The following is a 12,029-nucleotide window of genomic DNA, read 5'->3' on the forward strand; positions in this document are numbered from 1 at the left end:
ATCAGTGATATTAACTCTTGATTGTTCTCTAGCTGCTACAGTAACAAAGTGGTGAGATTGTGTTCAAACATTTGGCTCATGAACTACTGGCCGAAGACCTGATTAGTTAAAAGGAGGAAGCAAATTATTTCTCCTGCGTAGACAACAGGATTTATCTTATATGTCAGCTCCTGGCTTCCATTGTGTAATTGTACCAAGCTTAAAATCTAGATCCAATGGGCGTGCTTTCTCTCACATAATATTTAAGCTATTTTTTTATTCTTTTTTTTTTTTTTTTTTTTTACGTGTGTGTGTGTGTGTGTGTGTTCTGTCCTGCAGACTTTGATTTAATTGCGTTGAAATGTGCTGCGTACACAGACATTTCCAGCTACGGCTAAAACTGCTTTCTCTGCAAAACCCAGGAAACTTCCTCTTCCTTCCAGTAAGCGCTGAGCCTACACTTCCCAGAATCCTTTAAGGCGCGGCAGCAGCTGTGCGCTCCGGCTTGCCCGCAGCAAAGTGGTGATAACACACCAAACAAGGTACAATGAGCGAGCGTTGACTTTTACATTTCGTCTGCTCCCCTTTGCGAGTGATGCCCAAATCTGTGGAGTAGCACCATGGCCGTGGAAGGTAAGGCGCCTCACAATGTGCTGTCCACACCGGTGTGTCAGGCTTTTTGTGTCCTTTCTAATATTGCATACAATAATATAGTTATCATATGAAAGGATTTACACGATTCAGCCAAGACACAGTCAGGTCAGCTGTGAAAGGCTGTGATTGGGTGATGTTGTAGCCTCTGCTCTGTCAGCGTTAGATGCGCCGTTTTGGTCATCTTCTCCGAGCCTATTATTACGCTGTACAATAGAATCAATGTACGGCTGGTATTCAGAGTGCTGATCCATGATCACACACCATAAAGCCTCGTGTTAACGCGCAGCCTCTTTCTGTATTTACATTGTGGCTGCCTGCGCGCCTCGACGTTGCTCTGCGATTGGAGCCCCGGTTAACAGGTCTGCGACCGAGGATCGCCGAAGTCCTTTGACACGGTCGCCTCGGCATTTTCTCTGGGGGATCCTGAATCACTTTTATGAGAGAACATTAAGATAAACCCATCTCTGCTAGGATTTATTCACGGGTCTTTTTCGTGATGCAACAGCGCGCCGTGTGAGCGCTCAACCTGTTCCACAAGAACAGTCTCTTAGAGGCTGCTCGCCTGTCAGCAGGTGGTGTGGCATGTGGACAGGGGTGGTCACCTGCCTCTCCCCGTGTGTGTCAATACACAGTTAGTTAAGGTGCTCGCTCCGGACGTTTGAGGTGAGGGAAGTGGCAGTCAGTGAGTCACAATGCTCGGCCAGTCTCCTCACCTTATCGGAGGCATCCTGTGGATCCAGAATCCAATGAGAGGTATGTCAGAGGCATGCTTTCCACGCATTGAGTGCAACCAGCTCTCTCGCTTGAGAGGGCTTCTCCAGTCCTTTGTTTGTGTATTTCCCCACGCAGGTATGTTTGGTATGACATTTCGAAGCGCTTGCATAGCCAAGATCAGGTTTTTTATGTGGGACGTTTGTGTGCACAGCCATGTCTGTGTACTGTCTGACCTGAACCCGTCTCTCCTGTTTTCTTTGGTTTAACTTATCTTAGTGAGGATACGGGGTTTTTTGTTTTGTCCAGGATGTATGTGTAGTGGCATTGATAGCACAGATTAAACAGCGAGATTAGATAAATGCTGTCTGACTGCTGTTCCCTTCATTTTCTCTAATGTTAAGGTCCTGTTTAAGAGTTTAGTGAAGCATTTGTGCTTGCCTCTAGAGCCGTTGATCGTACTTCTCCCCTCATTGGTTAAACCTATTGTAAGGTTCAAGGCCGCTTTAAACCTTCTCAAGCTCTGTCGCTGGTGTTTGGCCCCCAATCAAGAAATATGTTGCAGCCACGAGTTGTGTCTTTACTGCTCCGATGATATTGCATCTTAATAGGGCAAATAGCTGAACAACAGGTATAGAGACGTCATCTGTTTCAAAGCATCTTAGATACAACCTTCCAGAATATTCCCCTGTATAGTTTCATTCATGCACCTCTTGAGATTCATCATTCAAAGCTGTAAGAGCAAGGCTGTCTGCAGATGCACTCTTTGTTCCAAAGCTGCGTAGTTTGTCTGTTGTCCAGTTTCATCCATTTCTTCAAGTAGCAATAGCATCACGTCCTCAGCCACACCACAGCTAAAAGTCATGACATCACTTCATTTTTCCCATCAAATGATTTAATGCTTCCAAAATAATCTTACAGGATTGGCACCTCTATAGGAGATAGTCTAACAAAATGTCACCACTTAAAGCTTGAGCAGTTCATGCAGCTATGGGATAACTCTTTGCATTCGAACATGATTCATTTACTTGTGTCACTCACAGAGATGAATTATGAGTCACGTCCCTATTCACTGAAGCTGCAACAGCCACAATCTGAAAGAAAATGACACGCACACACAAACCAAGCTCGCACAAACTTTTCCAAACCTGTCAGAAACATCCTGCGGAGCCTTATGCTGAAGGTAAAATGTACTGATGCTACAGAAATACTGAGACTCAGAGTAGAAGAAAGTAATATGGTATTCTCTTACTGATTCAGTTTTTCCTTAAATTTAAGAGGGAAATATTTACTTTCATCTGACAGATGTATTTTTCACATTATAAAAGACATAGAAAAAGGATCTTACATTGAACTTAGGAGGCTTTGGGTTTGTGATGCCTGAGTGGGCTATAGCTTCGTGGTTTGGTTAGAGTGTCTTGTAATGTTTCAGTTATCTAGTATTGCATGATCCTAAAATTAAATTCACACTTTATTTCAAGGCCCAAAGAAGTAAAATAGTTCAGCACCTGACAGTAAAGCAAAGATTCAGTCCAACATCAAAACATGACTGCAGATTTGCTTAGATTACCTGATTAATCATCCCACATATTTATGTGAGTAACCACAGAGGCACAGAGTTCAACTCTATAGTTATAATTGAATTCAGTTCAGTGTCATTTATATCGCACCAAATCACAACAATACTCGCTTCTACATTAAGAGAGAGGTACACTCAACAATCACATGAGCAAGCTTTTGGCGACAGGGGGGAGGAAAAACTCCCTTTTAACAGGAAGAAACCTCCATGGAGTGAGGGGGAGGGAGACGGGACAAAAAACATGCTGTGGAACAGAGCCAGGGATGAATAATAACTAACGATTAAATGTTTAATCTGTAAGGACACATAAACGAGCGCCACTTCCTGTTTTTAATAACACTCACAAGGATGTATTTTTGCAGTTGAGTAGTTTTCATTTTGATGCTTTTAGCTCAGTTTTCTCCTCGTGATTCTAAACTTTTAATTAAGTAAGACTTTGTAGATGTTTTTATGACATAGTATATTTTTATTTGTTGTTGTGTTATATTTGCTAAGCAAAGGGAACAAAACCTTTTTGAGTCCAAGCTCTCTATAGTCAAATTACTTGTCAAATGAAATAGTTTATTGTTGCAAAATTAATCAGTGACTATTTGTCTTTTTTTTTTTTTAATACAAGAGATTTTCCATGATTTTTTGTGTTTTTTGTGTTTTTGGTTTTTTTTTTTAAACAGAAAAGTTATATTGGTCAGGGTTCTATTTGAGCATTTTATATATTAAATCAGCGGTCCCCAACCTTTTTTGTCTGTTATGTCTGACAATATTTTCACGGACCTGCTTTTAAGGTGTCACAGATAAATGCAACAAAACAAAACCAGTACCAGTACCAAACGACTTACGGACCGTGGGTTGGGGACCGCTGTATTAAACAATCAAACAGAAAATAAAAGTAAGGTTTGCATACAGTGCAGGTATATTAAATTATATGTCCTGCTTTTGTTATTTCTCCTTCCTGTTTTGGTTTCTTATGCTCACTGATCTCTACTTCTAAATTTGCCACAGTTGGCTAAAAATGCCTCTCTTTTTTTTAGATCAGATCTAATTAAAACCATTGTTTTCTCTGCAGTTATTGCTAAACTGTCCCCGCGGGTGGGACAAAGCTTGCGGCAGCATCATCACTTTTAATTTGAGATGTGATGAAAAAACAAAAAAACATCACAACAACTCTGCTGTGTCACTGTGTTCTGTTCAAGTTCTCCACCAACCCTTCCAAGACAGAGAATATAGGTCAGATATTTAATAATTTATAAGCTATGAGAGGACAAAAGAGCTCTTTGGGAAATGAGGGCTTTCGAGACTGCCACCCCAGGACCCCACTGAGCTTTACTTTGAAAGGCACTTTTGATTAGCTGTGCTTAGCCGATTCAGTTTACACAAAATAACAAAGGAAGCACAAATGTTTACAATGCTCTTTAATGACAAGCCGGCAAATAGTTTAGTTTACACTCGAGAGGAAGGTTTAATTAGGGTCTTTAAATGGTGTGAAATTTGATTATAGCTCCTTTTAAATGATCTGTTTAGGAGCCACTGTTTTCTTGTACAAGCACTGCTTTTTTTTGTTAGCATAAAAAATTCTAGAAAAAAGTCTAGTCTAGATGAAAAAAGTGAAATCTGAGAAAGAAGATGGTCATATATTTGACCATCACAAGCATGTTTCTGATACCCTCTTTGACACATATTAGATTCTGAGTAAGTGAGGGTGTGTTGATTGCTCAGAACAACTTGGAGATTGAGATTGATGTACATGTGTACTGATTGCAATTTTCTTGTCCCATTCCAATTTCTAGTAATTTTTTTCTGAGTGATCTTCTGATGATGTTTTAACTTTTTAACAATTCATATTTTTCTTTCATAGACCTTTAACTGACAAAACAGAATGCAAGCAAAAGTCAACATTTCCTCAATGCAAAATGTTTTTAGCAAAGTTTTAGGATCTTCTCTCGGTGAAGCAACTAAATATAAAGCGCTGAGCTACTGGAAAGAGCTACATATACTGTAATTAACTGAAGATGAACCTTACCTGCTGATATATTTTACCTTAAGAAAATAAGCACATGCAGCAGTCCTATAACAAAACTAATCACAGGTACTTACTCCATTTTGCAGTATAACTTCACTAGGTAACAAAACATTGACCCGTTTCTCTTTTTCGCTTTGATCTTCGCTCATATTGAGGCTGCTAGCTTGTGGCTAGCTTTGCGTCTGAATAGCTTTAGCTTTAGCCACTTTGGCTTTGTTAGCTTCTTCAAACTGAACATGTTCAGCTTAGGTTTGTTTTTAGGAAGATTTTCATACTTAGGGTTCCCCCTTGGTTTACTTTGGCAAACTTTGTGTATTCTATACTCAGACTGAGTACTGGCCGTCATGCATGCTGCTTATAGCATAGCAGTAAGTATGTGCATGACTATTTGCTTGCTATTGCATGAAACCAACCATCTCATCTGACATACATGAGGCTAACTGACCGGTCACTGGTCAAAGCCAAGACTGCTGGAAATTGTCAGATTCTGGTACCTGGCTGATTGATCAGTGCATCTCTGGGATGTCTATTCTGACACGTAGTTAATTTGATAGGCACTGAGGTTACTCCAGACACTTGACACAGGATCCTTAGTGACGTAGGGATAATTTTCCCTGGGGTCCTTAGCACAGATGGAGACATCAAGTGACCTTGCTTCATAACAGCTTATGTAAACAAAGTCATGACTTAATGGGGGAAATTTATTTTAGCGTTCTGCTGACTAAAGGTTGTATCATAAATGTACTGGTACAATGACTGAGTGTGGAGCTAACCATCGTATGGAGGGTAGGGACGCAGTACTGTTAAAATATGAGTATAATAGTGTATTAGTGTCTGACTCATTTATTTATGTGACAGAAATTATGTTTCAAATGAAAGAAGAGACACGGAGAGAGAAGTTCAAATGCTGGCTCACTTTGGGTATGAAGCACGAGGGATTAGATGCGTGGGTGTTAATGTTGGACTGTTGGTTTGGGAACTTTACAGAAATGGTCACACGCACCCACATCAGAAAGGTGTGAGCACTTCTGAACAGCAGTTCTGATAGAAGACATTGGTGCCTTAAGGCCATGTTGGGACCAAAAATAGAATAGTGTCAAACTGAAAGTGTTGGCACAGGCGGTCGCCAATGCAGGAGGACTCTTGCAAACCAAAACAATAACAGGGTTGTTAAGCAAATTAAATCTTGCTTAACATTTTCCACAGACCCTAACACAACTAAATCGAATAAGCTCAAGCAGATTAGCTTGTTTTATTTATGTTACAGCATTTTTTAAAATCTGTTGTTTGCAAGCATCTGTTCAGAGCAGCGAGTCAGTGTAGCTGTGATAACTTTCCAGTGTATCTGATTAACCCTTCAGACCTGCTAGGTGATGTTTTATTCCCTCACTTGCAACTTGCCCATGCTGAAACTGTTTTATAAGATAACTCAGTTTTAAGATAATCTTGGGTAGATTTTAATTTTTATAGGACAGCATAGCAGTGTCTCCTACAGAATTTGATTATATCTGGTAGCAATCCGGTAGCACAATCAGGGTGAGAACACCACATAGTAAACGTCATAATCATTCAGCCACCAGCATTCATTGTTATTATCAGCATGACAGAGGCTCTACATTTTTCCAGTGCTAACATCATTATAATTTAACCAGGCAGGCTACTAAAAGGCTAACATGTGTCAGGACCATGAATTATGTGGACGTGTGCACGTACACACATATAGAAAGCGGCAAGAGCTGGACCCTAAGTCTAGTTGCAGTAGTGTTTACCCCTGTGGCTGAGGTTGTTCATTTCCCTTCTTTCTATTTGCCTCTATGCATCCAGCCTCCTTGATCTGCCCTGCCCTGCTCTGCCTGTCTGTGCACCCATTCAGAAAACTCATTTCAAATCCTTCCCCCGGATCTAGCCCAGGAATAGAATTAGGAGAATAAACATGTTTATTTGAGTCAGTGGAACGGGATTACATCTTAGTCAATTTAATAAGGAGCTACTACGTCGGACGAGGATCTTTCAAACCTTACTCAGCAGGAATAGGATTAAGATGACAGAAGATGCAGCAAATGTCGAGGGAGAGCAGTGTTGTGCAATCATCCTCCTTTAGGTAGGCCTACAGCCATGTTTGATGTACCATACTAAAGTGCTGCTGCCTGGAGTTTAGCATATGAGATAAGCAAAATTAAAAATAAAAAATTAAAGTATTGGTAGGCACAAACATGCCCTCAAGCAACGTGCACAAAGGAGACTTTCTCATTAACAGACTTGCAGAGATTTTCACTACTTCCATGGATTGATGTAAAGGGCAAGTACCTGAAAGAGTCTGTCTAACAAATGTCAATGGGTTATTCATTACAATTCTATTGGACCTGTCCCTGGTCTGAGTGCTTTAGCTGGCTCAGCTTGCATTTGCTGTCTCTGACTGTCAGCTTGAGAGAAAGAAATCCAGGAGAAGGAAAGGCCAAGTGTGTCTGGTCTGGACACTTTCTTTTTCCGCAGCACTAGTTTATATTCCCTCAGTTTTACTAGAACGTGTTCTGTACAAGTAAAAGGACCAATTAGAAAAACACAGAAAAAAAGGCAATGACTTTAATGTTAAACTAATAAAATATGGTATGTTTTCTTAATGCCTTTTCTTATTTTGATTTCTTGGTAGTACCTCCGCAGTGTAGTGGTTGATAAATTCAGCTAACATCTAAAAGCCACTTGTTTGAGACCAGGGGGAGACATAAATGCAGAGGGATATTTCGTAAAGGGTATCTGGTGTAAAAATGTGTGCCAAATCAAGATATGTAGACATATTCAACCTAAAGAAAAGACTGATTTAGTAGGGAAAGTGGACTAAAGTTTGGCTTACTATTGTTGCATGGGTGTGACTGGGTGTGCTTGTAGAGTTTTTTTTCTCATGTTTAAAGACTATTGCAGCATCTTGCTCTCAGTCCTCTGGGAATCTTTGAGCTCCTGTACTGAGTATAGACACACTCATGTCTTCCACCTGGCCATGTTACAAAATCAAGAGGTGCACAACAAACCAAACCAAAGTGACACTAACGTGTGAGCTAGGGATGCTGTGATACCATGGGATGTAGTAGTTGGTACCAGTACCAGCAAAATGACACAATTTTCTATTCCTACAAAGTGAATATTCCATGTACCCAAATGTTGGTTTTGTATATCCAATATTAACGCTAATTCATGTAAACCATTGCAAACAATTTGGCCTACAGGGACATAAGGAATTTCACAATACAAGACCATCTGTCTAAAAAATGGTAACATAAGAAGGATAATACTTTGAATTGATGTTAAATTGAAACTCATTCACCTTGAATTCTTTATTAAGTTTTGTATGCTGATCTTTTAGGTGCTTTGCTAAATTGGAAGTATTCTCTCGCTTGGTCTAAAATAAGCCAGAGAGCATCACCCCTTGGCTATCCACCTGAAGTGCAAAGTACCATACCCAACTATGCTATTCTTATCATATAGTCAGAGCAGCTGCGCTAGCTGCTTCTGGGTGTCCTCTTTTTCCTCTTCTTTTCTTCAGCAGACTAAGACACTTGGAGGCATATGATGCCCCTGGTAGTTCTGGAAGAACTGCAGCATTTGTACATGAGCAGCATACTGTGCCTACAGTATATAAATTGAAAATATTGATTCTGGTGACTTTCATAGCATGAGTTTGACATTAACTAGGTATTGTTTGGCTCACTTTACATCAAAAGGTACAATTGGCATCTTTCAGTTAAGTATATTAATAACAAATAAGCCTATTGTCACTTGGTAGAAATACTATATTAGTTAAGATATTAAGCCTCCATCTTATGAGGAAAATGAGGATGTGTGTTAAAATTGTTTCTTGTTGCAGGAACAACTTGATTTGCTTTAGAAGTTTAAAGGGTACATCAGTACCATAGATCCAAAACAAATTATCCTAATTGCACGTAATAAATACATAAAAAAAAATAATTTAACAATAAAAAAAATGATGTAACCATTAACCAACTCTCTAATTTAAAAGCACCATTACAAATTGTAGTTTTTGTTCTATTCATATCTCTATTCCTATCAAACCTGCTTTAATACTTTCCCCTCATTGTGTTTACAGTGTCATCTGTAGCCTCGGGATGCTTCATGGTACAGCTCAATCAACTTGAATCATGAGCCATATGCTAATTCTGTTCTCAGAATTATAGCGATGAAAGGGAGAAAAAGTGTAAATTTTCCACATTTAGAAGTGATGAATATGCAAATTAATGAAGACAATACTGTTGTTTTATGCAGATAGCTTCTGTCTAACCTCTGTGAAGGTCTTCTTTGAAATGCATTGTAAAAATACCTGGCTGATTGCATGGGTTCTTGTCCGTACCGCAAAACAGGGTAGAAAAAAATTTACTGTATACAGTAACTTTATCGACCTTTATGAAGTGTGACCATCAGGGAAATTAAGCCCAGGGGAGGAGACAAATTTTGCTGAATGTTCCAGTCATTCTTTGCTTATTTCATCCTTGCAAAGCACTCCCGGCCCTTTGTGCACTTCTCGTCTCTTTCCAAAAGGATGCCCTTTCTGCTTTTTGTGAATATTTGGCACCACGGTGTGTCAAGTGCAAAAACTTGGCTTTGTGTCAGCTTCAGTCCCTGGTGACCATGAAGTCATCTGCGCTCCATTCTGCTGACTGATTGAAGCTGCTGATCTGAGAGTTTGGGTATCACTGATGATATAGTGGGCACAGATGGAGAGTCATTGTCAGGTGAAGACAATCGTTATGTGGCGTTTTTAGTGCTGTGAAGCTGATTCTTTAAAGTTCTCTTAAGGTGGAATAAACAGGAGCTTTGGTTCAGTTAGTGTGTGTGTGTGAATATGGCCCATAACAAGATGGATAACTGTAAAATTAAATTTTTAAAATGCAACTTTTCTTGTACTTTCAGAAGTACTCTGTTAAGCAATATGAGCAAAGGCAGATGGTAACAGAAACGCATCCTCCACTTACAGCAGTACTCCACAGTGAAGGCCAAAAATGGACAAAATGTTAATTGTAATTCAGTTGAAGTGTTTTGCAGTGGGGTGGCAACGGAGCTAATTAGAACACTACTAATTTAATCAGGCCGTTGAAGAACAGCAGTGTGCTGGGGTACAATGAGCTCAGAGAGACTCCACTGCTGAAAACATCAGGGGAGCACTTTTAGATGTGCCTTTCAGTGGGAAATTCAAATTGTTTTTTTTTTTTATAGGTTAGATATAATATCCTATAATTATCAATTAAAGGACTAAAATCCAGTGGTTAGGACTGTTGCCTCATAGCAAGAAAGTCCTGAGTTCAATTCCACCACCAGGCCGGGGTCTCTCTGTGTGGAGTTTGCATGTTTTCCCCGTGTTTGCGTGGGTTCTCCCCGGGTACTACGGCTTCCTCCCACAGTCCAAAGACATGCAGTTGGTGGGGTTAGTAGGTTAATTGAAAACTCTAAATTGCCCATGGATGTGAAAGCAGGAGTGAATGTGAGTGTGGCTGGTTGTCTCCTGTCTATGTGTTAGCCCTGCGACAGACTGGCGACCTGTCCAGGTTGTGCCCAGCTGGGATAGGCTCCAGGGAAGTGGATATGAACATCAGGTGTTTGGCAAAGGTGGGTAGAGGTGGTGTTGTACCATAGAATCAGAAGGACAGACTTTTTCTCTTCAAGCGCCTTTCCAGTATTTAAATCTTCTATCTAGTTTTGTTTCTTGGGTTGTCTTTAATATCTGCATAGTGGCTGCCATAGAGGGGTGGGTAGTCAAATGTGGAAGGAATTTGACTGGAAGGTTAAATTAAGATTCTTTTAGAACTCCACTGAAAACCTTTCTATCCAAAAGTAGTGTCAGTGATAAATGTTGGAGAGGGTGTGGGTCTGTGGGGGACCAGATGCATATTTTTTGGGACTGTGTTTACATACAACAGTACTGGATGGATGTCAAGAACATTATACAAAACATATTGTCAGTCAACCTCCCAATGGATCCTCTGATCTTTTTGTTGGATATCTTTCCTGATGGTTTCTCCTATGAGCAGCACTTTCTCCTGCATCTCCTCCTCGTGACTGCAAGAAAAATGATAACAATTCACTGGCTCAAACCAGAAACACCCACAGTTGCCCAGTGGCTTCTGAAAACTAGACATGTCTATACGATGGAATGGATAACAGCTCAACTACAACTGAAAGTGCCAACCTTTGAGAAAAAATGGAGACTTATTATAAAATATCTTGAAAGGACACTCAAGCCTTAACATTGTTACATCTGTGCTTAGGTATTGGTATGTATGTATGTATGTATATGTATATGTGTGTATATATGTTTTTTCTTTTAAATTAAGTTTTTGAATAACCCTCACCATTATATGCAGCAGATTTGGTCTCAGGTCATGTTGTTGATGTGAATTGCCTTGTTATTTTTGGCAATAAAAGTTCAAAAAAAAAATTATCTGCATAGTAAACTGTGTGAGTGCCACGTGAGGCCTACATACAGTCATTCTGTCAAGTTAACATATGGCCACACGGAGCTGTAGTGTTGGGTTTCTTTCATTACCATGTTGGTTGACCAACCATGGCTTGATCGAATATGACTGGAACTAATGGAGAAATTGCATTGGTCACATCATGCCCGATGGCTGTTTAATCAGCCGGTCGCTCCTTAAAGCAGAAGAATGTAAACAGTTGAGTCGATATGAATTCTGCTTTTTGAAGTGACACTGTGATACCGAATTATGACTCTGCATTGTAAGCACTACGTGTATCTTAAGGCAGTAAAAGCTAGTTGATATTGAAATATATTACACATAAACATATACGGTTACTAGGATTGCTATATTGGTAAAGCAGCTTCAAACTTCTTCAAATAAAACAAGTGAAAGGTTCAAAGCACGTCTTGTATACCGTACCTGGTAACTGATGAGATTTGAGTCAAAAACTTTTGATATTAATATGTAATAGTTTCTGTTGTTTTGGGAAAATGGAGGAAGTTTGAGTTTCATTAAATATTAATAGTTGTTACTCAGTTCTAAATTAAGACACTCTATTTTTTTCACCCTTTTACTGTCTGCCTTTGAAGCTGAGCATGCTAACAGC

General features: G+C 39.7%; 1 protein-coding gene across 2 annotated transcripts in view; it reads left to right on the forward strand.

Moving 5' to 3' along the window:
* The first annotated feature begins 462 nt into the window (after nucleotides 1-462).
* The window catches only part of samd12 (sterile alpha motif domain containing 12), a 126,425-nt gene continuing 114,858 nt past the window's right edge, over nucleotides 463-12,029 (forward strand). The window contains exon 1 of one of the 2 annotated variants that reach the window (XM_006794469.2): nucleotides 463-612. In XM_006794469.2, the coding sequence (XP_006794532.2) occupies nucleotides 600-612 (13 nt within the window). In that variant the 5' untranslated portion in view covers nucleotides 463-599. Of the gene's footprint in view, nucleotides 613-912; nucleotides 1,387-12,029 lie in introns of those variants that run through there. The other variant, XM_035909355.2, reaches the window with a different exon arrangement.

Source organism: Neolamprologus brichardi, chromosome 22 (assembly GCF_056152115.1).
Source record: "Neolamprologus brichardi isolate AB-2024 chromosome 22, ASM5615211v1, whole genome shotgun sequence".
NCBI classification, from domain to species: Eukaryota; Metazoa; Chordata; class Actinopteri; order Cichliformes; family Cichlidae; genus Neolamprologus; species Neolamprologus brichardi.